This window comes from Microplitis mediator, chromosome 5, assembly GCF_029852145.1.
Source record: "Microplitis mediator isolate UGA2020A chromosome 5, iyMicMedi2.1, whole genome shotgun sequence".
In the NCBI taxonomy this organism is placed as follows: Eukaryota; Metazoa; Arthropoda; class Insecta; order Hymenoptera; family Braconidae; genus Microplitis; species Microplitis mediator.
This window is the reverse complement of record NC_079973.1, coordinates 8,861,511-8,887,066: the sequence shown is the minus strand read 5'-3', so window position 1 is coordinate 8,887,066 and position 25,556 is coordinate 8,861,511. Positions and strand designations below refer to the sequence as shown.

Here is a 25,556-nt window from a genome sequence, read left to right as displayed (position 1 = left end):
ATAGTGAGGAGGATGAAGTTTGTTAAGTTTGCTGATAAGGGCTGATTTGTTTTTCTGTAGTTTTTTAATTCTAGTATTAACGTATTTAAGAACACTATCATGTTTTTTATCGATTAGTACTGTTGCTTCGATGGAGGTTAATATTGCTGTGGTGATGTCTTGGATCTATTTATCTATTTCTGGAATTGAAAGATTTCTATTGTTAGGTGGCATTGCTGTGTACTCCTTATTAAGATGTTTCATAAATCTGGGCCATTTAGTGGCTTTGTAATTAAATTTTTTGGTTTCTGAGGTGAATTGGACATTGGATTTCAACTGTACAGAGAAAATGAGCGCCCTGTGGTCACTATCGTAGTCTGCTGTTTCAATTTTATTGTTGCTTAGGTTGATGAGGTTTAAGTTCGTTATGCAACAGTCAAGGTATGATTGGTTGGGCATGTAGGAGGGTCCGTTGGTCGGATACAATTTAGCGCCAAGTCTCGGGGCTGTTTCTTTCTCCCAGTTGATTAGGTATTTTCCTCGCTCGTTGGTTCTCGAGTCACCCCAGTCTTGACGTCTCGCGTTTAGATCGCCTGCGATCACGAATGATGTATTAACGTTATCTAGGCCTAAATTGGAGCAGAGATGGTCTAGCTCGTCCCTGAATGCTCTTTTGTTATCCGGTGTTGCGTACAGACTTATGAAATAAGTTCTTTCTTGTTGGTTATGCGGATGGTATAAGCATATGATTGTGTATTCTAGTGTTAAATTCTCAGCCGAAGATGGTTGGTAGATAATTTCATGCTGAAAGTGGTTTTTAATAGCGATCGCAGTACCACCCCCCTGTTTTATTTTCGGTCTGTCCGTTCGGATGATATTATAGTTTTTGAGTGAGAGTTTGTGTACTTCTTTAAGTTTCGTTTCGCTAATTAGGGCTATGTCTGAATCATGGAGTTGGAGTCTTTGCACTAGTTCAAGTCTTCTTTTATTTGTTTGTACAGAATTGACATTAATGGCCATGATTTTCATCACTGCGTTGGAACTGCTTTCTGCTTGGAGATTCTGGGACGGCTTTATGTGTTTATTTGGTGCCTTATTCGCCATTGGGAATTCCGAGATAGCTGTATATGAAATCAAGTCGCTGTGAGTTGTACTCCACGTAGCTCATTCTGGAGTTAATTGTTCTCATTTCTTGGGCTAGGCCGGCTACTGTTCTCTGTAGTTCTGCTGCCCATGCAGGTGGTTCCAAGAAGTTTATAGGTTGTTGCAGTTGAGGCTGATCTTGAGTAACGGGTTCTTGTCCCCGGAGTGCTTGTTGATATGTCAGATTCGGCTGTATAAAACGGTCATTTACATTTGATCTGGCTTTGTTGTTTAATTGTATCTGTCTGGTGGCAGTCTTTGTTTGTGCTTTTTTTTTATCGTGAGCAAATTTAAGATATGGACAGCCTTGGTAATTTGCAGGGTGTTCTTTCCTTTTACAATTAGCGCAGGTGAGTTTTGTTTTATCATCGTTGGCATTTATAGAACATTCACCCTTGGGATGGTTTTCGCCGCATTTCACGCAACGGAAGTACATTCCACATGATGAAGCGGAATGTCCTACTCGTTGGCATCTGGTGCACTGCATTGTTTTCGGTTTGTGGAGTCGCTCCCATTTAACTTTTTGGTAACAAAGTTTGTTAATCTGTATTAAGTTTTTAAGTTTACTTTCAGACGTAATTTGTACGATGAAATGTCTTCTGTTCAGTACCTGTCGCGTTGGAAGTTGTTTCCCTGATTAAAAAAAATGATTAAAAATGATTTCACACGTTAAATGTCCATAAGAGACAGGATTAGAAATGATTTGAAGGATTAAAAAGTATTTAAAATGATTAAAAAACAAATCATTTTAAATACTTTTTAATCATTTTTTTTAATCAGGGTTGACTTTCATTACTTTGACTTGCGGAATTTGGAGTTCCGCAATTTCCTCAGCTATTTGTTCTTCTGTGAAAGTACCAGTAATGTTTTTGAGTAAAATTGTGTGTGGTTTATCCTCTTTTTTGGTGTATGTATAAAATTCAATGTTATTTTTAAGGCAGTTTTTTATTTGGTCGTATGAAGCGACGTCTTTCGCGTAGATTGTTTGCTTGTTGTTGCTTACAAAAATCGTGAACGCATTTTTGTCGATATTGCCTTCCAATAATTTATTAATTGTTTCGTTTATTGATACATTGTTTATAAAAATAGGTGGTGGCTTGTACTTAGGTTTGCTGACATTCACTGTCGATGGGGGTATTGTTTGGGCTCCAGAGTTTCTATTTCTCTGTTGCGATTCTGCAATGTTATCTGGTGCCCCACTCAAAGGGTCAAATGGGTTTGACGTCTGAGGATTTTCTGTAGTTGCAGCAGTTGGTGCTTTAGCAACTTTTTTTGGAGTTATCCAACTTTCAGTATTCTTAGTTTCTATTGTATCGACAGCTGGTTGGTCAACTGTCATACCCACACTAGATGATGTAGAGCTGGTGCGTGATCTAGCCTTGCTCAGGTTAGGTTTTACGTTTGAGTTTTTATTTGTATTGCTATTTTTAAATAGTCTTTCTAAATCAAATGATTCTAACTTGCCTTCGTTTGCGCCGGCGATGAAGTTTCTTGCCGTTTTTGTTATTCTCGATGAGTCCAACAGGTCCGTTCCCGCTTTTCTCTTAAAGTTTTGGGCCGCCATTGCCGGCGTGGGCCCCATGTGTCGCTGTGCTTGGGTTTTATTTTTATGAGGCGGAATGCACTTAGTCTTAGATAGAACAAAGATTAATATTTATATTTATATTAATGTAATATAATATAATATATATTGTTGTGACACTTGATTATTATAATTTTTATGATTTGAAGTGGTTGGTTAGCAGTCTAACCTGATTTCGCTCCTTACTGTAGCGCAGCTTTTGGAAGAGAAGCTTTATTCTTGCCGTTAAATGTTATATGTGTTAATAGTGTTCGGATTGAATCAAATAATTCGAACTATTCTATTGATTGAAAAATTCTAATCCAAAATAACATAATTTATTATAAATATTTAATTTAAAAAACTTAAAAAACAAAAAAAAAATTTGGTTCTTGGGGGGATCGAACCCACGACCTTCGCGTTATTAGCACGACGCTCTAACCAACTGAGCTAAAGAACCAATTGGGATTCCGATAATAGCAGAACTACATAAATTTATTCCTAGATTTTTCATTATTTATTAGTTGTCACATCGATTTATTTCATTCAAACCGTTAAAAAATATTAACTATAAGAAATTTCATTATTTGAATAACTCTGAATATATTTAGATCTTGCCAGATATGATTATATCATTCCATATATATCAGAATATGTATATATTAGACTGGGCCAAAAAAACCAACCTATCGAACTTATGTCTTAAAAAGGACCTATATATCGAGAAGAAAATTCTCCCATTGGGCAAAATTTTTAGCTCAATTTTAAAAGGTGTCGGTAGCCATCTGAAACTTCCCATTTAAATAACATGCAAAAAAATTTTTTTTGATTAAAGATATTATAACTTTTGAACCATGTGAGACAAAAATTCGGCACTAGAATATTCTTTTAGGGCATTAAATTTCTTAAAAGAAAGTCCTGGGAGTCGAATTTGTAAACTTGATATTTCGTATACTAACAGGCCATCAAAGTCTAGAGCAAACAGAAGGGAAAGTTGATGGCCAACAAGCTCTTTCGATTGCCGCCTTAGCTATCTAAATCGATTTATTAGTTAAAAAGTTACAAAGAGTTTACACACACACACACACACACACACACACACACACACACACACACACACACACACACACACACACACACACACACACACACATGCAGACACTCGGACATCATTTCGAAAATAGTTAGAATAGCTTCCAAAGACCTCAGAACGTCGATATCTGATGAAATCTCGATTTTTGAAAATCGGGGTGACTACAATAACTTCCCGAAATTTTTGAAAATCACCGATTTTCTTAGCGGGAAGTTAAAATTTTTTTTTTTATTGTTTATTTCATATACCTTCTCATAGGAGATCTCACACTCATCTAGCTGAATATTTAACAATATTTTTATGCCCAAACAAAATTTTTGAACCTGTTTAGGGAAAACAAAAATTATTATAGAGTTTATTTACACACAGAAAAAAAAATTAACTTGATTCAAGTGAAATATTCTTGAACCAAGGTTACTAGTTTGAAAAATTCCATTTTTTTTGCTTCAAGAATTTATTTCTTGGCTCCAGAAGTTTCAGGATTCTTAAATCAAGATTTGTATATGCTTGGTTCAAAAGTATTTTTTTTTTCACACAATAAATCTAACTCTCAAACCAAGTAACAGATTTACTTGGGTGAAGTGAACATTTTGACGCCAGGTGGCGCCTCGATGGGAACAACGTACTTGCTTATCATGCTCAGTCAGTTGTAGTTAGTTTTGAATTGTAAGTTCACAATTTGAACATCACAACATTAATCTCGCCGTTGATAATTATTTTTGTTTAATGTATATGCATACGAACAAATTTCGGTATCATAATGCTTAAAGTAGTAAATAATTACTGTGTTCAAACTTTAAAGATTTTCACTGTAAATGTATTTAATTGTCAATGCTTATTTACTGGGTAACCTCAAATTTTCTATTATTGAAAATGTGGCCATTAAACAAAAATATTATTTAAATTTTTAGTACAAATAAATTTTCTTTTAAATAAAAATATGCATTAAACTTCCAAATCAAAAATTAGTATAAGTAACCATTGTAGTTATAAGCTGATTAATAATTTTTAAAAACGTATTTGTATATTTCTGAATCGAATAAAATAACATCCTGATTCAAAAAATGCACCATACTCAAACTAAGTCGGTATCATCCTGAGTCAATATTATCGGCCTCAAACCAAGAGAAAAAAATTCTTGGGAGAAATAAATATGCATCTTGTTTGAACACAAAAACGCTTCTTTCAAGAATAAAATTTTTGAAAGAAAAATTTTTATTCTCCATTGAAGAATTATAATTTATTTATTCAAGATTGAACTTTTTTTTGAATTGAGAAATTTAGATGTTTTGAAACAAGAATGATATTTTGAAGAAAATAATTTACTTGAACCAAGTTAATTTTTTTTTCTGTGCACAAATGAATTAAATTTAAACCAATTTTAATATTTCATTAGTCATATAAGGATATCCCAAAAATATTAGACCGAATTTCAGGAATCGATAGACCTAATTTTGAAACGGAAATTCCTTTATTGGTAATTAGTTATTAATAAACGAAAGTAGTGAATCAAAAGTGCACTCAAGTCAGAAAAATAAAACAGGACGAAATAAGCTTGTAGAGAACAGCAATTCCACTCTACTCTGCTCTTGGTAAAATCCTAAAAAACTTAATTTAAAAGTTAGAAAAAGCCATCGTAAAAAAAAAGTAGACGAAAATTAGAAAAAAAATAGTAAAATGAAATTAAAATAAAACTAATGATTAAAAAATGATATTAGCGGTTGAGGCATACACTTTTGGATTTTCCAATAATTTTCATGAATATGATTTTTTTTTTGTTGATATTGTAGAAAAACACGTGGATACAAAAAGAGAATGAATTAATAGACTTCTTGAAACTTCAATTAGCCGAAGCAATTAATCTACAAGATCGTTCATTGATTGCTCATCTTCATGAAACTCTACGTTGTGTAAGGCTATTCAACGATGATGGATGTCGAAAGCTTTTTAAATCACTTCGAGATGATTACGAAAAAAGGTCGCCTTATGTAGCATATTTAATTCGATGTAGGCAGGGTTTATTATCAACTTTAGCTCACTTGGAAAGGTATGTATTAGAAAACCTTATAACTATTGATTGAATATTAATTTAATTTAATTTAATAAATTTTGCGCACCTCAAGCGCGAACGCGCTGTGTGCCTTACCATAGAAATAATTATTTTTACCATTTTATTTACATATATTTTTATATATATAGTATTTTATTTTTACTCTATTCTCATCATTAATTCACAAACTTATTGATTTCGATGATTGTATAATCATGGGATTCTTGAAAAAAATGTACATGGTCAAAATTTTTTTCATCAGTCGTCTAATAAATTTTTTTTTCACTGATAGCTGATGAAAATTGTTTAATTTTTCTTATCATAGAAAACATGACATGGACTAAATTTTTCTTAATTTCTTTTAATTATATATATAATAGTCATAGGTAGGGGAGAGGTGCTGCAATTGTAACAAGGGGCAATCGTAACACTCAATAAAAAAGTATTAAAAAAACTAAAAATTATTATTATTCATTCTTTAACTTATTCAAAATAGTAAGTTATTGATTAGATCAAAGTTTCAGTTATTAATCTTGTTCCGATATCGAAATATTGAGCATTTTTGAAAGAAAATACGCGTGAAAATTTTTTTTTGTATGCTTCACAATTTTTTTAATAACAAATTTGTTTTCTAATGTTATGATGTGAGACTTGTATTAATACTTTAAGAGACATATCAAGAGTGTTGTATAATCGAATTTCATATCAATTTACTGATTTTTGTTATTGCAATTAGATTTTTAGTCGTGTATGGGATCTGCGCAAACTGGATGCGCCACAAATCTATTCTGGGATAGTGTAATTCTTGGATTGTTTCAATATTTATAAATGTTTAATAATTTATATTAAAGATCCCAATATATGTGATACTATAAGTTTAAATACTTGACTTTAAGAGCTAATAAAGTATAATAGTAAATATTAAGACTGAATAATAAAAGCAATTTGATGAAAAATATCTATTTCGTTCCGTGTTACAATTGCTCCTGCACTGTATTACAATTGCAACTCATGCGCGCCGCCATCTTGGTCCCTGACTTTAGTTAAATAAATTGATTTTTTAATAAGTTAGCATTGACTTTTTACTAATTAAATAAGCCAGTCACATAAAAGATACTATCAACTAACTTTCTGACAGTTTTCAAGTTTACTATCTTAAAAAAAACGAATGGAATAGAAAAAATGAAATTTTTTGTTACAATTGTAGCACCTCTTCCCTATATGCTCAGTCATATTCAATGACAGAATAATTAAAATGTTAATTTATTTAAATATAATAAAACAATTTTTTATAAATTATCAGGCTAGGTGAACGAGCAAAGTGTGATCGTGATGCTGTAAATAGTCATTTAGTTGCTGTTTGTGTGAGGGTATTCTTGGAAAAACGTGAATTACAGATTCTTCGTTTTTGTGATGAATTTCAAAAGTTGAAAATGCCAGATGAAAAACAAGATTTACTAGAAAATTTTTTAAGTAAAGTTCATGATGAAATGGACAATGACCCAATTTGGCAAGTTGCTAGTGAAAATCAGCTTGATTTAGCAAACATGGTAGTTGAGCGGACAGTAATGGCACGAGTCTATCATAATGCATTGTATCCAAATGGCGATGGGGATATCTACAGAGACCAATTATTACATGATCATATAAAAAAATTATCAAAGATTATAACGCCGAACCATAAAGATTTACGGATCCCCAAAATTTATCATTACGAATGTCCTTGGCCATGGGCACAAGCTGAATTAGCTATGATATCTGCATATAAAACACCGCGGGATAAATTACAATGTGTGTTTCGTTGTACAACAACAATAATGAATTTATTATCGATGGCTTCTGAAAGAGGGATTCCCGCCGCCGATGATTTAATTCCCGTATTGGTATATGTAATTATAAAGGTACGTCAATTGTAATCACCCTAGCGGATCCAACTTGCGGTAAATTTCCGTATTTTGTTGTAAGTTTGTCGCATTTTCCAGTAATTTGCGGCAAATTACGGTAGAATACAGTAAATTACAATTTGCGATAATTTACCGCAAATTTGGGCCTTTTTACCGTTATACTGAAATACTTTTCTTTACGGTAAAACGTCGTAATTTTGCAGTGAGTCTGCACGTTTACGGTAAAATGACTCACTCTTACCGTAAAATACCGCAGGGTTCCCGCAAATTTACGGTGAATTACCGTACCTGTAATGTAGAATATCGCAAGTTACCGTAAAATACCATAACTTGATTACTACAATTTATCGTAATTCGGATCCGCCAGGGCACTAAAATTTAAGGCAATATATGGGATCTAAATTTACCATTTTTCACTTATTATTTTCAGGCAAATCCGCCTTCGTTGCTATCGACTGTACAATATGTTGAGAGTTTTTATGGTAACAATCGTCTAGAAGGTGAAGATCAATATTGGTGGACTCAATTTTGCTCAGCAATCGAGTTTATAAAAACGATGGATTGAATAATTAATTAGAATTTTAGGATTTATCGAAATAATTTAATAGAGTTCTTCTAATTAATGTTAAATAAACAGTTAGAATGAAATTTTATTATGGCACTCAAATAATTATTGCTAACCGTAATCCAAAAGTTTTTTTAGTTATTATAATTACCAGAGCAAATCCACATTCGAATATGTGCCATAAATAAATATTAAAACTAAAGATAATATTAAGTTTTAAAATAAGATTTGTGTGGACTTGGGAAAATATATGCTTTGTATAAGAATTCCGTATTGGTTTTTTTTCGAACGGTTTCGACGAGGCGGAAAAAAATTTATGAATATAAAAATTCTATAGTATTTTTGTACATTATTAGGTGTACAAAAAAGTTCTACCCGTTTCCCAAAGATGGAGTTATCTAACAGCTATTTGCACTCTTTAAATTCATCACACTTTTTATACATTAATCTTCAATATTTATATTCTTTTATTAACATTTCGATACTCGCGCCTACTCGCCCGACGATTTTCATCGCGCGGCGAGCACTGTGCCGCCCATGCTAAAGGAAATGCGCCGTTGCCAAATTATAATGCTATAATTAATTATTTCTTACAGTAACAATAGTAAGTTTGGCAACGTGGTCACAAAAATTGAATCGACGATTTAACTCGCCTAATGAGCACTGTGCCGCTTTTTCACATTCTTGTAATACATAAATATACTTTTTTTAAATTTAAAATATATATTTATCAATTATAATCATATTTAACAAAAATATAGATTTCAAAAAGAGAATTGGTTAAGTATAAAGTCACAAATACCCATTCAGTAATTTTTATTGCAATTTAAGTCAAAAAGGCGGCGTCACGCTCACACCGCGAGTAACGAAAGGTTAAATTGGAAATGGAAGTGAGCAATGTGCATATCCGCCATTGTCTTCTATACGAATTTCATTAAGGAAAAAGTGCTGCTGAAGCTCGAAGAATAGTCTGTGTAACTTTTAGTGACAGTATTTGTCGAAGATGGTTTCGGAAATTCACAAATGGAGATTTTAATTTAAATGATAAACCACGCTCTGGAAGGCCTTCAACAATCAGTGACGAGGAATTGCAAGAATTACTGGAACAAGATCCTGCACAAACGCAACAAGAACTTGTAGAAAAGTCAAACGTCACTCAACAAGCTATTTCTGAAAGATTACGTGTTCTAAGTAAGATTCAGAAAGAAGGAAAATGGGTATCTCACGAATTAACCTCAGAATAACGAGAGAGACGAGTTGACACCTGTTTGTCGTTGCTTTCACGGCAAAAAAAAAAGTTTTTGTGGAAGCTTGTAACAGGTGACGAAAAGTGGGTTTATTATGAGAATCCTAAACGTCGAAAACATTTGGTGGAATGAATGGGGCGTGCTGTATTATGAGTTACTCAAACCACGAGATACCATTACTGGAGAACGCTACAGTTGTCAATTGAAACAATTAGTAGATGAAATCAGCGAAAAAAGACGATTTGCGGGAGAAAAACATCGACCAGTGATACTGCAGCTTGATAACACCAGGCCTCATAGAAGTTCAATTGTCCACCACACTATAACTGATTTAAAGTGGAAAGTTTTACCGTACGCGGTGGATTTACTAGACATTGCACCGTGCAGTTTCATTTATTATGGTCGTTAAAAAATTACTTAGCGGACAAACACTTACAAAATGAAAATGAAGTGCAAAAAATAATAGATGATTTCATTTCGTCAAAAGATAAAGCCTTTTATCGCCGTGGGATTCATCAGTTGACAAAGGGTAGTAGATGCTGATGGTGGTTATTTTGATTAAGATTTGTATTTTATTTAAAATTTTTCAATATATTTTTTTTGGCAAAAAACGGGTAGAACTTTTTTGTACCATTAATAAAAACGCCAAGCATTGAGTGCTTAATGTTCGTTTATAAATTTTAAACCCACCACATTAAATTATCTGGATAATTTGTATATTGTCTTTTGTGATTTCATAGTCATAGTGACAAATTATGTATTCACAATGAATTTACGATGCAGTTAGAAACAACTCTAGCCATGAACCAAATACATCATGCGTTATCTGAAAAAAAATGAAGTAAATTGATTATTTTATATTTTTCATCGCCGACATCTTTCAAACTCATCTACGGTTTTAGAGATTTCAGGCGGCATTGGACGCGGTTTTCGAGCCTCTAACGCTAAAAAGGGTTTCGAATTCTTCAGTTTTACAATTTTTGAGTTTATTAGAAAAAAAAACTTTCAATTGATGTTTTTTTTTTACTATGAATTTACCGTGAGTTATTCGTATTTTCTCAAGATATAAACCAACTTTCTGCCATAAATTTTACAATATTTTTGAAAAAATTTGTTGTCGACGTATATTATCAAGCTCTAGAGGTGAATAGATCTTGGAATCGTTGATCGGTTTAGTCTCTTTAAAATACATTTTTAAAATAACATTAAATATTGCCTTGAAGCAGGAAAACATGTGTTTATGCAATGAAGGCACACGGGAACATATACGTGTACCATTCCAACATTTTCGTATTGAAGAAGGAGAATATCACTTAATGCCATGCTAACTCGCAATATCTCTGGTCAATTCAACTATACTTTATAATTCTTGAAACATATTTCGATTGTTTTTTTTTTCTCATTTATTTTTGATTAACTATCGATCATTTGATAACCTAAATTTGTTTGTTAGTCAGTAAATTTTTTAAAATCAAGAATACCTTTACTTGCTATATTTGATTTAATCTTTTTATACACTTTTTTACTATAACGTTTTTTAGACAAAAAAAAATTTTTTTTGTTATTTTGGTAATGGAGAAACTAAGATATAATCTAACTGCACATGTTCCAAGAAGAAATAAGCCAATCATCATCTGAAGAAACAACGTTAAAAACACAAGGATACAAAATTATAAAAAAACTTGGCGAAGGTTCATTTGCTAAGGTTACAATTTCTTTAAAATAATTCTGCAATATTTAGATATAAATATTTTAGATATTTTATTGATTCAGACATTTTCTTTTGTAAATGAATAATATTTTAATTATAATCAGGTGTTTCTTGCTGAATATAAACCAGATGGTGAGTCTGACTCTAAAGTTAATTTAGCCTGTAAAATTGTAGATACATCAAAAGCACCAAAAGATGTCGTACAAAAATTTTTTCCGCGAGAACTAAATATTTTAATGAAGCTTAATCATCCTCATGTCGTTCAAGTTCACAGTATATTTCAGCGAAGTTCAAAATATTTTATTTTTATGCGATTTGCTGAAAGTGGTGATCTTTTAGAATATATTATGAAAAATGGCTCAGTTGGAGAAATTCAAGCTCGTATTTGGCTACGTCAACTTACTTTGGGTAGATTTATTTAATAATTATCTAAAAAATACTACACGGAAGTATTGAAACACCACTGGTTCTTGTATAGCACGACTGAGGTGTGCAAGAAAAAAAAATCTACAAGTACCCGAACTAGTCGTTTCTAGCACAGCGCCTGAACGGCAGAACCACAATCACTCATGTGTAGAACAATACTGATTCGTGTGCGCACACGATTGATTACGGTGCTGTACCAGACTGAGTACACTGAGAAAAAAAATTAAATTCAAGTAATTATTTTTCTTGTTTCTATAAATACTTGAAATAAGTAGTTTTTTCTGAAATTAAATTGATAGTTCTTATTTTAAGGAAACTAAATATTTCTTCAATTTAGTTGATACGTTCTCAAATTTATGGCAATTGAAACTTCAACAAACCAATTATTTGGTTAAATAAAAAAAAAAACTGACGAAAGATATAGTTAAATACAGAGCTACTTCTATGAACTATTAAGTATTTAAATTTTATTATTTAGTTTTGTGAATTAATATTTAAGATCACAAACATCGATGAATAACTCAAGTGATTATTAAAAACATGATTTCCATTAAGCTACCGTGGCTAAGCGTGATCGGTCATAAGTCTCGCGTGATAGGTTTAGGTTCGAATCTTAGGTAGGGTAAATTTATTTATTTAAAAAAAAACGTTTTTTAAGATACAAAACTAATCTGAATAACATTAAATGAAAAAAAAATTAAATGTCTAATAATATTTTTTTGATAAAATCAAATTTTTTTTTTTCCTGTTCAACCTTGAATCCCTACTCTTAATTTGAATCGTACGTCTTATTCTTAAAATGAGAGAGCTATAGTCTTTTTTCTAGAGAGGGGGCCGGAAAAATAGTAGAAGGGGGCGCTTGTCTACACTACCACAACTAAACTTCCACTCATACAGCCTTACAACGGACTTTAATTGGCTCTATCCCCACATGACTCACTCCTAAACTCACCGATACTCCGAGCCGGGAAAGGGTTAAAGCAAGTAAATAAAAGACTAGAATAAAGTAATTATTGTACTTAATTGAAAAAAAATAATTGCTTGGCTTTATTTAAGCTACTAAAATACTTAAATCATTCATTTTTTCTTGAAAAAATACATTTTTTCTCTCAGTGTATACGGTGCTAGATACAACTGATCCGGGTGCAACACCGTAATATAATTATAATTAGTAATTATTAATTACTCGCGTGCTACACTCGAACAGTTGCTATTCAAATTTATAGTATCCTACACAGTCGCATAGTTGCAATTTTATTTCTTTAATATAAGAACAAAAATGTATACCCAACGTTTCGGTATGAAATGATAATCATTACTTGAAAAATTGGTCTTTTGTTTATTTAAAGTTTTTGGATGCTTTCATTCACACGAGTAGTTATGGTGTTGCTACCGAAGCAGTCGTTTGCTTGCACAGAAAAAACAGATATCTTGAGTCAAGAAAATATTTTTGAAGACAAACGTTTTCGGGAACCAAGTCAAGATTTTCTTGAGCCAAGAGAATTCGTCTTGGTTGGAGAAGATTTCTACTTTATCTGAGAAAATTTAGGTCTCCAAAAAAATTTTCTTGAATCAAGAATATTTACCTTCAGTCGAGAATTTTTTTTTTTGTGTGTCCATTTTTTTTCTTGCCCACGACTCAGTCCAGGAACCAGTCGTGTTTCAATTTTTCCATGTTGTATTCCCTAGCTTTATGGTATTTTAGATAATTTCTTGTGAAAATATATAATAGGTTTACAATATTTACATGAAATGGAAATTGCTCACCGTGACATGAAATGTGAAAATGTTTTGTTGACTATAAATTTCAACGTTAAACTCGCAGATTTTGGATTCGCTCGTTACGTAACGGATATTCGTGGAAAACGAGTATTGAGTGATACTTATTGTGGTTCCCTACTGTATGCAGCACCAGAAATACTTCGAGGCTCTCCGTATAATCCTAAGATAGCTGATATTTGGTCACTTGGTGTAATTTTGTATATCATTCTAAATAAAGCAATGCCTTTTGATGATACAAATTTGACTCGATTATACACGCTGCAGACGAACCGTCGTTGGAAATTCCAACAGAAAGTTGTTGATCAACTTAGTGACGAAGTTAAAAAATTAATTGTATGTCTACTCGAGCCTGATACTGCAAAAAGATGGCAAGTTAATCAAATTGTTCAATGTAGTTGGATTGCAATGGACCCGCAATTAGTTGTACTTAAACCTACGGAACAAGATGCGCTAAATAGTGCTATTGATAATCGGAAAAAGAATGCAGAAAAAATGAAAAGAAAAAAAACGGTTTGATGATTTAATTTCTAAATTGATACCCATATAACAATCTTGTTCGAGGCTTGAGCAAGCCTGGTCTCAAGTTCGATAGACATTAGTGTCTTTTTCTACTTGCGTCTTGCTGCAAATACTTGTGGCTAGATTTCAATAGCAAGCCTTACACAATAAATTCGTGCCAGATTATAACTCAATTCTGGAGGAAGACTATATTTGAAAATAGTTGTACATGGCTTGTTCAAGATCTGCTCAAGACTCAAAATCGACCTTGAGCCTTGTGCAGATCTTGAACGAGCCATGCGTAAGTACCTGCCGTAAGTTACTGGTGCAAGAAATGCGCCAGAAACTTTTCAACTGTACTGTATCTAAGATATCTTCAATATTCTTATGTAAATTACCTTGAGCAAGTCATGCACAAGTCTTGATGACGATTTCTTCCCTGGTGGAAAGATTTGGGAATTTTCTCTGAAAAACTTAGTTCCAAAGTTCTAAAAACTTTTTCAAAGTTCTGAAGACTTTTTCAGAGAAAATTCACAAAAATTTACACCAGGGTTGCTACATGATCTTGCGCAAGACCCATACGTAGAAAAAGACACTAGTGACTAGGGGTTTTGCTCAAGGCATTGGCACCAGAATCTTGCTCAATCATGTGTTACTTGGGTAAATTCTTAAAAATATATCTTACTTATCAAAAGATCATTTTATAGGTCTTATATGCATCTGGTCAAAATGACAAAGAAGACATAACAAACGTTGGAGCAGACATAGGAAATATAAAAGTGATTAAAAAAGCTGGTGAAACTCGATTTATTTCATCGGTCGTGGAAAGTAATATTCCAAATTTTTATCCAATAACTACTGAACAATAATATTTTCTGTTCGAATGCTTATTTTGAACATTAAATGTTCTTTTATAACTCAAAAAAAAATTTTCAAGTGTAATATTATATTTTAGAAATATATTTTTTTTTGTTTTATCAAGAACGAATAGTAACATGTAAAACTCGTATGTGTAATTTTTATGAAAATTAATTACATACTTGAAATCCTTCATTCAAACTCTGATTCATTATTTTATTATGATATATATTTTTTGTACATCTTTCAGTTGTAAGCCAGTATATTTAATTTTTAGAAGAGTGTTCAAGTTTAATAGATTAATTAAATGGATAATTAATTTTATAACTATTGCACAACTCAATTGCGAAGTAATAAATGGGTCCCAACGGATTCACTCACGTAAAAATCATATTTACATTTATTCAAATATACTGAACTAGAACAAAATTCTTACCATTTGAAAGATGATTTATTAATGAATAAAATGACCCAATCAAGTCGGATTACAAAGGAATCCATAGAAATCCATATAGGAAACTATGGACTTACATAGGAATCTTTGTAGGAAAGTATGGGTACCGGGATTCCCATATGGTAAATTCGTATGAGAAGCTATGGATACCTGGATTTTCTTACAAAGATTCCACATATGATCTGTGGGTACTTGGATTTTCATAAATAAAATACATATCACTGATTAAAAGAAACGATTCAAATCGATTTGCAATGTTAAATGCCCATAAGAAGAGCGATTCAAAAGTATTCAACATAAAATTACTGTCAATTTCAAGCTAAAGTGGCTATTAGGGTAACGATAAGTTTCTGGTAAGCCTTGGCGGGATAATAATTGCGTGCAAGTTGATGCAAATCTACTGCCGTCATCTGATGTATCCTAATAACTACATTAGCTTGAAATTGACAGTAATTTGATGTTGAAATTACCTAAAATCTGCTGCCCGAATTTGCTGACAATTTCACAGCAAAAGTTGAAAATATAAATTTGCGGTTAATTTTTCTTCTTCAATTTAAAGGAAAGTATTATCCAGCCAAGCTTGCCAGAAACTTTCTCGTTGTTAGCCGAAAATGTTTCACTGCAGACCTTACTGAGTAAGGTGGCTATCAGCCCTGATAGCCAGAGTTTCTGATCAGAAAGTGCGTGTACATGAGTTGTGACCAACTTGACAACAAGTTGTCGACAACTTTTAGCTTGTGTCATTGTTGACTACAAGTTGCTCAGAAACTTGGCGACAATCTACTACCGCAACCTGTTACCAAGTTTCTGAGCAACTTGTCGGCAACAGTTACACGAGCTGAAAGTTGTTGACAAGTTTCTCAGAAAGTTGCTGTCAACTTATGGAAATGCCAACTTTTACCCTGATAGCCAGAGTTTCTGATCAAAAAGTTGGTGTACCTGAGTTGCGACCAACTTAACAACAAGTTGTCGACAACTTTCAGCTTGTGTAACTGTTGCCGACAACTTGGCTACCAGTTGCTCAGCAACTTGGCGACAATCTACTGCCGCAACCTATCACCAAGTTTCTGAGCAACTTGTAGCCAAGTTGTCAGCAACAGTTACCCGAGCTGGAAGTTGTCGACAAGTTTCTCGGAAAGTTGCTGTCAACTTATGGAAATGCCAATTTTTGCGGCCAACTTGGTTATCAGGGTAATTAATTAAATATTATGGGAATTACTAGATTATCGATATTCGGTATAACTAGTTAGATTTCAGGTCGGTAATTAGAGACGTAAATGCTCACGTCATCTAGCGTACAGGCTGGGACGTAACATTAGTTTGATTTTTTACCACCAGACCGCGTGACCCAGTTTGTCGGTTCCCAAACCAGAAACCAGAAAGGTCACTTAAATCGCATTTGCATATTGTGTGTGATTGTGTGTACTACCATGTGCTTTGTTTTTGGTGTGATTTAAATTATTATCATTTATAATAAAAGTTGTCTTAAAAAAAAGCACTACATTCATAATTTATAAATAAATTAAATTAATTCATACTAACTGTAAAGTTTGTGTCACCAACTCATCATATTTTTGTTTTGTGAAAGTGTACAATGAATTTTAACTAGAAGATTTATTCATTTGAGTTCAATGACCTGGTTAGTTTATTATAATTAAACGAATTTATCTAGTAAGTTATAAATAATCAGTTTATATGTTATAATTTTGCTTTATATTAACAGTTGATATTTTACTGAATCAGTTCGGGGTTTTCATAATTATGTTAAACATTGAGACCATTATAATTATCTTTGGAATTATATTTTCAAAAGTTTAAACACGTGTATTTTGAATGCCTCTACATAACCTTGAAACAATCTAGTAGTGATGGTATTATTAAATTTTCATTCGATATTATACTCAATAGGACTTATTTTATTATGATACCGAAGTTAGCGGACTTCTAATGATTTTTGGATTTTTTTTTAGACAATAAATTATAAAAAAAAAAATTTGAAAAAAGTGCACCTATATATTATAGGAATATTGGGAATTATCAGGGAATTTAATGCAACCGGGAAATATCATGGAAATATCAGGGAATTTCAAAAAGTATCTGGGAATTAAATTGTAACAGTTCAAAATTTTCAAATTTTAAGTGATTTTCAACAGGTTGTAACTCGAAGGAAAATGTTCATACGACAAAAACAAAAAAGGCGAATTGTAGCTTCAAGTGTCTAGTTTTCTGATCTGGTCTTTATATTTGTTTATTATGTGCGGTTCCGGAGTAATCCTAAGAAAACTATCGAAAAAAAAATTTACCAAATTTTTGCTCGTCTTAAAAACGGTCTTCGAGCTCCAATAAATTTTTTTCGATAATTATCATTGATTTTTGATTGCTCCGGAACCGTGCATAATAAAAAATTTAAAGACTCAGATCAGATAACTAGACACTTGAAGCTATAGTTTGAATTTTTGTTTTTATTGTACGACCGTTTTCCTTCGAGTTACAAACTGTTGAAAATTACTAAAAAATTTGAAATTTTTTAAATATCCCTTAATTTTTGTAACCAGTGTATTTTGAATTTATTTAAATCGTAAAATTTCTTATTAAATATTTTAACTTATACATTTTTAACATCGAATAATCAAAAGTAGGCAATATTAATTTATTTTATTGCCATTTTTTATGGTTTCTCGCATGATTTAATTATCAAATTTAATTATTAAAAATGAAAATATAATAAAAACTTTGAATATCTAAATGATACGAATAAAATTTCTAAATCAAGGAAAAATGTGAAAAACTTTACTGAAAATCCGGGAAATATCAGGAAATTTTGAAATCATTTCTTTGTGGCCACCCTGTAAACGATAAATTATAGAAACAAAAAATATTCAAAAAAATTTCACCTGTAGTTTTTTAAATTTTCTACATGCGCATATTTTTATTTTTTGGATTTTTGCAATTGATTTGGTGAAAAAAAACCTGAAAATGATTAATTCTCTGCTAAATTCAGGATCATATACTTTTGCCATTCGGCTTTTTTGCCTTGGCATTGAAATTGAATAAATAAATAAATAAATAATTAAAAAAATAATATTTATAAAAAATGCACTTATTAATTTCAAAATTTTTTAAATGCACATTTTTTAAAAATTAAATTTTCTTAATTATTTACTCTACTTACTAATATTTTAAAAATTGTTTGTTGTCCGCTACATTCACACTCATGAATTCTATTTGTTTATATAAAAGAAGTAAATTTTTGCAATATCTGCTATTTTAAGTATCACTAGTAATTAGTATTGATTTCCATTTGAATTGTTGTTAATACTTTTTTTTTATTACAGTACTGCTTGAGGACGAAGAGACAAGTAATAGTTTATTATCTGCTGTCCGTGAAGGAGAAATAAAAATAGTGAAACATTAACTCATACAATTTAGTTTATATTAATAACTTGGAACGTTACATTGGGAGAGAAAAAATTGAATTCAAGTAATTATTTTTCTTGTTTCTATAAATACTCGAATTAAGTATTTTTTTGTTTTTTTTTTTAAAGTAAATTAATAGTTCTTACTTTTAGAAAACTATTTTTTGCACGAATCATGATGCGAAGCATCAGAGAGTGCTTTACGATCGAAAATTTTTTTTCGCTTCACATTTTTTCTTTTTTTTTCTTTTTAAATATTCAATTTTTCATGTCAAGGCACAGGCCAAATGGTAAATGACTATTAAGTTAGCAGACAACTGACAAATAAAATATTTGACCAAGCATGTCTTGATTATACGTCATGTTATTGAAAATTTTAAAATGGAAAATGGCGCGTTATTAGAAATCATCAATATCCATGAAAAAAAATTTTATTTTTTAACACACTTGTCCAGCAATTTAACAAATAAAAATTTATGAAGGTCTTACGACTTTAAATTGTGATCAAATTCGATGAAATTAACACATTATGATTAGCTAGTTACAATCTAAGGGCTCATTTTACAATTTTTTAAATTTTTAGCTTAGAATCTTTAGAAAGTTATGACTAGTGAAATAATTATCTAATCTGATACAAAAAACTCAAATTATTTATTTTTAAATTCTCTAAAGGTCCATTTTTTTTTTATTTTCACTTTTAATTTATTGTCATTAACAAAAATAACTTTTTTAAAATTTGACGATTTTTTCTTATAAATATACATTTTTTTTTCACTGTAGATTGATATACATTACCCAACAATTCTGTCGTGAAAAATCGTATCGAGATTGTGAATATTACCTTGAAATAAATCCTTCCAAGACACCGCCATATTTTGCAGTTCAAAACAGCATTAGAGAAGTTGTTAGAATGTCTTTGACCAACGGAGCACATGTTTACATTCAAAATAATCATGGAAATACAGCACTCCATCGTGCAATAAAAGAAAATCAGTTCAATGCTGCTAAATTACTGATTTCCAGTCAAGGAATTGATGTTAACGTCATAGATGATGACGGAATGACGCCAATTCATCTTGCGACTGCAAGAGGATATTTAGACATTGTCCAATATCTTTTATCAAACAGGGCCTGTATAGATGTACCGTGTACTTCAAATTGGAAAAATGGCTATACTCCTCTTCATCTGGCTGCTGAAAGTGGTAACGAAGAAATAACGTCATTATTATTGTGGAACGGTGCAAATGCGAATAGTAAGGCTCTGAATAGTTTAACTCCACTTCATCTTGCCGCTGAAAGAGGACATTTACGAATAGTTGAGCTCCTATTGGACTATGGAGCTTTTATTGATTGCGCACATACATCAGCACTTAGATTTCGTTGTACACCATTGCATTTTGCTGTTGAAAATGGTTACGCAAAAGTTGCCGAATTTCTTGTAAACAAAGGCGCTAATGTTAATGTCAAGCGAAGGGGTAATGATACGCCTCTTCTTGTGGCAGCAGAAAGAGGGCACTTGGCAATTGTCCAATGTTTGTTAAAACATGGGGCGCATATCAATGGAACTTACGTTGATGAAGGAAAAGCTGGATATACGCCACTACATATTGCTTGTAAAAATAATCATGATGATGTTGTTGAATATCTGCTGAGTGAAGGCGCTGATTCAAATCTTATTGCCAGAGACAATTTAACGGCAATTCACCTTGCTTCGATGAATGGCAATGATAAAATTCTTATACTTCTTTTGGGTTATGGAGCTGACGTTAACATTTGTGATACTAATAAGAAACCAATATATCACAATTTAATACTTTCTGCTATTAAAGAAGGACATTTAAAAATAGTTAAATATCTTTTAATTCATAAAGTTCTTCAGAATAACCTAAAAAGAGTACCGACTAGAATCTGTAATTTATTCATACATTGTGCAGTTCAGAATAAGCGAGAGGAAATAGTAAAACTTTTAGTTGCTTACGGTGCAGATGTAAATGCTAAGGATAAATTTGGAAAACCAGTACTATTTTATGCTATAGAAAATTGTAATTTAAAAATTGTTGAATTACTTATGAAAAGTAGAATAAGAGTCGATAATGTTGATAAAAAAAATAGAACGGCGCTCCACGTGGCTTGTGAAAATGGGCGTTTATCGATTGTCGAACTGCTTTTACAAAATAATTTTGACGTTAATAGAACGTGTAAAAAAAATTATACTCCACTGGACTATGCTTCAGCAAGTTACCGTTTCTCAGCTTTTAATTTTCCTGAGGGTTCTGATCGCGAGTTAATAATTGAGGCTCTGAAGCAGCATATAATTAAACTAAAAATAGCAAATTTATATGTGTCCGAAAAAAATTTGTCATTAGTTATTCTTGACGACAGAATGATGAGATTTCAAACAATGTGTGAAAACGAAATAGAAAATATGAAAACTGAAAAAGTTGGTAGTAGTAATGTATCTTTTTATGATATTTTGACAAAAAGTACAAATCAATTATCAATGTTTGTAAGAAATGAAAGTATATTCGAAACTTTGAGTTCAAATAATTATAAAAGAGATTTTTTGATTTATGGAAATATTATAAGTCATTGTTTTTCAAAAGGATTAGAAAGATTTAAATTAGTAGAACAAGGAAGTCAATGTTTTCACACTATATTTGATAATTTTGACAAATTACCTTATAATTGCACAAAGAAGATATATGATTTTCTTGGGGATTCAGATTTTATAAATTTAATAATTGCTTGCAAGTCTCACAATTAACCAAATCATCGATAATTATATCTATGAAATAAAATCTAAATATTCATAGGTTATTTCAAGTATCTATGAGAATTGAATAGACAATTTTTTTAATCATGAAAAGATTCTTAATATATTGGAAAAATATATTTTTAAGATTAATATTCAATCAGAAACTTGGAACGCTCCCGAGAAATTCTGATTGAATGTTTTAATTTGATAGAACTCCGATTGAGTTTCATTCAGATTCAACCGAAATTAGTTGGAATTTTTAATCAGGGTTCTCTCTTGTAACTTCACGGCAGAAAATGAACCACAACATCGGTCAAAAATTCTTACGCGGTAGTATAGAATCGGGAAAACAGATTTGTCTGAAAATAAAAATCTGTATAACTAGTTTTCTACAAATATAAAATATAAAAATAAAAAAATGTAAAAAAAATTAAATATTTAAAAATATATGGATATTAATAAAACGTAAAATTATAAATATGTACACAGAAAAAAAGGATATCTTGGCGCAAGAAATTTTTTCTTGCCGCAAGAATGTTTTTTGCAATTTTCAATGAAAACGAAAATTTTCTTGGTTCAAGAACAAAATTCTTTTAAATTTAGTCATCTTGGCATAAGATTTTTTTTTTATTCAACCGATATAATATATGTTTCTTGAAGTAAGAAATATTTTCTTAAAGTGAGAAAAATAAATATTTTGCCCCAATATATAATCAACTGTCCGAAAAGTAAAATATTCTTTGTTTAAGAATAATATATTTTGAGTCGAGATAATTTGTGACTCGAGTCAAGAATCAAAAGTACTCGACTCAATGGTAAGAAATATCTTGGTTCAAGTATTTTGTTGTGTTGCGGCGAGTAAGCGTAGACGTTTGAACCAACAGCAACTACGTTCACGGCCCAACGCAAAAATTCTCTTGGGAAAGCTAACTGTACTATACTAAAGTAGCGGTAGTGTAGGCTCTTCATTGTACAGTGTGCTTACTGGATATAGGTTAAGTAAACGAACGTTCAGGGAATGATCGGATAGCATAACTGGTAAAGCTCTCGCGTGATGCCGAATCGGTCTGGGTTCGATTCCTACCATGAGCAAACCATTTATTTTTTCTTAAGTTGTTCATAAACCATTAATCGAGGATGTTTATTTCTTATCCCCTCTACTGCCGTATCGTGATATTCTGAATATACACATATAATTTCCTGCTTTACAACATTTAATATTTATACTAGGTTAAATTCACTCAAAAATATAGGACGATATACTTTTTCAAGTAGAGTCATTTATTTTCTTGAATCGAGACTACATTTTTTTTAAGTCAAGAAAAAAAATCATCAATGGGAGAATTTTATGTCTTCCGTGAAGTAAAAATTTGCTTTGATTCAAGAAAAGTTATTTTATTAAGTTAAGATTATAATTTATTTAAATCAAAATTAAAATTTTCTCATTACAATAGACCGTTGTCTTGAATCGATAATGTAGTTTTATCAAACTGAGAGTAAATGTTCTTCTGCCACGCAAAAAAAGTTCTTGGTTTGAGATGTTGATATATATTGTGACAATTTACTATACTCACCAACCAAGACAGAAAAGTATCTTGTTTTGATAGTTTTTTTTACTTGGTTGGAAACAAAATAAATTTGATTTAAAATAATTATTCTTGAATCAAGATTATTTAACTTGAATTAAAATTTATTTATTCTTGACACAATATTTTTATAATATTAGTCGAAGAAAATGTTCTCGGATTAAAAAAACCGAATTACTCAGCCCAAGAATAAAAAAATGAAGGCAAAAATTATCTTGGGCCAAGTCAACCTTTTTTTCTGTGTATGGTAGAATAAATGAATAAAAAAAAGACCCTGTAAAAAAAAATCTGAAAAATAAACTGGGGTCAGCCCCAAAACTTCCCGCTGTTTTCGAGCTCAGGGAGCTCGGAAACATTATTACTCTTCGAGCTCAAAAATTTAATAGGCTGGTAAAGCATACCTTTACTGAAAAATTATAATTTTTGTCCGACGATATCTTTAGAGTGAATCAATCGATTTGAACGTTCTTGGTGGCAATCGAAAGGGTTCACCAAGAGTTAGTACTGATCATATTTTGAGGTAAATCGGGCAAGTGGTTTATGAGTTATATGCAAAAAACCAAAAACAAAAAAATTTTTATTTTTATTCTTCGTATAACTTGTAAACTACATAACCGATCTACCTCAAAATCTAATCAATTCTAAGTTTTGGTGAGCTCTTTCGATTGCAACCAAGTACGTTCAAATCGGTTAATTCATTCCAAAGATATCGTCGGACAAAAAAAAGATCACACATACACACGGACGTCCATTTGGGAATAGTCAGAATATCTTCCTAGGACCTCAAAACGTCGACATCTGATGAAATCTCAATTTTCGAAAATCAGACCGAAACCAATAACTTCCTTTTTTTTGAAAATTTCAAATTTTCTTAGCGGGAAGTTAAAAATCTCTAGATTTATGTCACTAAAAAAAATTCACTATAAAAAAAAAAGTTTTACAAATAAAGATTTGCATAACTAAACATGTATACAAAAAAATTATTTAAAAATGAATATCTTTTATGTAAATAAAATATCTATAAAAAATCGACGGTTTTTGAACATCTCTATAGAATATGACATTTATAATTAACTCTTCAGCTCCCGTATTAGAGCAACGTAAAATATTACCCGCGTGATGGAAAAAGTCTCACGCTTCGACGTATCGTAAATTTTAAGTTAAATAAAACAAAAATATTATGCACTCCCAGTAATGACGTAATTATAATTTATTTTAATATTTCGCTTGTTTTTATTTTTCATCTTTTAATTATGTGAGTAATGACAGATGTAACGGCTGAAAAAAATGGCGGTGATTACCGAAAAGATTCGGAATTGAGCCGAACTGTATTAATTTTTATGCCTTAATTTACTCGCGTGATAAGAAAAAGTTTCATGGCTTTTTAAAATAAATCTTTCAAAAATATTTTTTACGTTCGAAATAATTTTTAAATTTCAAAATCATAAAATTTTATGAAGATTAGCAAATCAACAATGGTTTAATTGGAGTTGACTACAATTTTCCAAATACCTGTGACACACTTAAGTTCATAACATTCATATGGAAGTGACTCCAACATGAATAATTTTATTATATCCTTAAATAAAATATATCTCTTTCTCGTCAGTAGTTTACCTACACTCGTAGATGTAAATTCTTCTTGAATAATATAATGTATATATAAATATAATTTTTGTGATTATTTGTTAATTTAAAAAATAATATGAAGAATATCATCCTCCTTGACAAGAGTCTGGTCGGGCACTTCTTTGTTTAGAGTTAGTCGTAACATATATAAGAGTCGGATACTTCTATTACCCTGATTAAAAATACTCATTGACAAGTATTGAAAAAGATGAGAATTGAATAAATCCTATTCCAAAAGGTTTTCATCTGGACATAAAATTAATACTTTTCAATTATGTTGAATCTAAAAATAATATAAGAGTTTCTAAACTTCCAAAGAATTTAAAAAGATTCGAATAAATTGATATTTTTAATCTTTCTGAATCCTCGTCAATAACAAAAAAGTTTTGAATTTTAGGGTTTCGAGTAACATTGAAAAAAATTCGAATAAATTGACAACTTTCAATCTTTCTGAATCTTCCTCAATACCAAAATAGTTCCATATTTCGGGTTAAGAGTTCCCTCGCAAATTTGAATCACGGTGGAAACACCGTGGAAGTGTAAACACCGTAGATCCATCGTGGTTACACGATGGGTTTGTTCCATTTCACCACCGGGTATACACAGTGTATCCACTGTGATTACGCGGTGTATCCACCGTGATTCCACGGTGGCTTTGTGCTATTTCACCACCGTAGTTCCACGGTGTATCCACCGCGTAATCACAATGGAAATACCGTGTATACACGGTGGAAAGCCACCGTGGAATCACGGTGAATACACCGCGTAATCGCAGTGGTAAAGTGGAACAAACCCACCGTGTTTCCACCGTGATTTAAATTTGCGAGGGTTGGATTGAAAAAGATTCAAATGAATTGACAGTTTTTGATCTTTCTGAATTTCCCTCAATACTAAAATAG

General features: G+C 31.4%; 3 protein-coding genes and 1 non-coding gene across 7 annotated transcripts in view; 3 read left to right on the top strand and 1 right to left on the bottom strand.

The window, feature by feature from the left end:
- The window catches only part of LOC130667590 (GTPase-activating protein and VPS9 domain-containing protein 1), a 28,859-nt gene extending 20,476 nt beyond the window's left edge, over nt 1-8,383 (top strand). The window contains exons 7-9 of the mRNA XM_057469255.1: nt 5,567-5,823; nt 7,130-7,727; nt 8,161-8,383. Coding sequence (XP_057325238.1) covers nt 5,567-5,823; nt 7,130-7,727; nt 8,161-8,295 — 990 coding nt within the window. The 3' untranslated portion in view covers nt 8,296-8,383. The remainder of the gene's footprint in view (nt 1-5,566; nt 5,824-7,129; nt 7,728-8,160) is intronic.
- Trnai-aau (transfer RNA isoleucine (anticodon AAU)) lies at nt 3,070-3,143 on the bottom strand. The gene has a single exon. It is a non-coding gene; the product is annotated as a tRNA-Ile (tRNA).
- A 1,167-nt stretch (nt 8,384-9,550) lies between the features above and the next one.
- On the top strand, nt 9,551-15,071 carry LOC130667591 (testis-specific serine/threonine-protein kinase 1-like). 2 transcript variants are annotated; one of them, XM_057469257.1, is made up of 4 exons: nt 9,551-11,247; nt 11,358-11,661; nt 13,505-13,971; nt 14,667-15,071. In XM_057469257.1, the coding sequence occupies exons 1-4, from the start codon at nt 11,146-11,148 to the stop codon at nt 14,826-14,828; spliced, it is 1,035 nt and encodes a 344-aa protein (XP_057325240.1). In that variant the 5' UTR covers nt 9,551-11,145; the 3' UTR covers nt 14,829-15,071. The 2 variants fall into 2 exon arrangements, with proteins under 2 accessions (XP_057325240.1, XP_057325239.1); XM_057469256.1 differs by having other exon boundaries at nt 13,412-13,971; nt 14,667-15,068.
- Nucleotides 15,072-16,645: 1,574 nt separating this feature from the next.
- Nucleotides 16,646-25,316, top strand: LOC130667857 (putative ankyrin repeat protein RF_0381). Of its 3 annotated transcripts, XM_057469730.1 has the most exons (4): nt 16,646-16,910; nt 16,995-17,142; nt 18,607-18,752; nt 19,468-25,316. In XM_057469730.1, the coding sequence occupies exon 4, from the start codon at nt 19,598-19,600 to the stop codon at nt 21,449-21,451; it is 1,854 nt and encodes a 617-aa protein (XP_057325713.1). In that variant the 5' UTR covers nt 16,646-16,910; nt 16,995-17,142; nt 18,607-18,752; nt 19,468-19,597; the 3' UTR covers nt 21,452-25,316. The 3 variants fall into 3 exon arrangements, with proteins under 3 accessions (XP_057325713.1, XP_057325712.1, XP_057325711.1); XM_057469729.1 differs by lacking the exon at nt 16,995-17,142; XM_057469728.1 differs by lacking the exon at nt 16,995-17,142 and having other exon boundaries at nt 16,646-16,942.
- Nucleotides 25,317-25,556: the final 240 nt, after the last annotated feature.

Excerpts from the sequence above, each read along its gene's own strand:
- LOC130667591 (XM_057469256.1), top strand. The coding sequence starts at position 11,146 with ATGTTCCAAGAAGAAATAAGCCAATCATCATCTGAAGAAACAACGTTA. Across the intron at positions 11,248-11,357 it reads GCGAAGGTTCATTTGCTAAG|GTGTTTCTTGCTGAATATAA; the intron begins GTTACAATTTCT and ends AATTATAATCAG. Across the intron at positions 11,662-13,411 it reads GCTACGTCAACTTACTTTGG|GTTTACAATATTTACATGAA; the intron begins GTAGATTTATTT and ends AATATATAATAG.
- LOC130667857 (XM_057469729.1), top strand. The coding sequence starts at position 19,598 with ATGTCTTTGACCAACGGAGCACATGTTTACATTCAAAATAATCATGGA.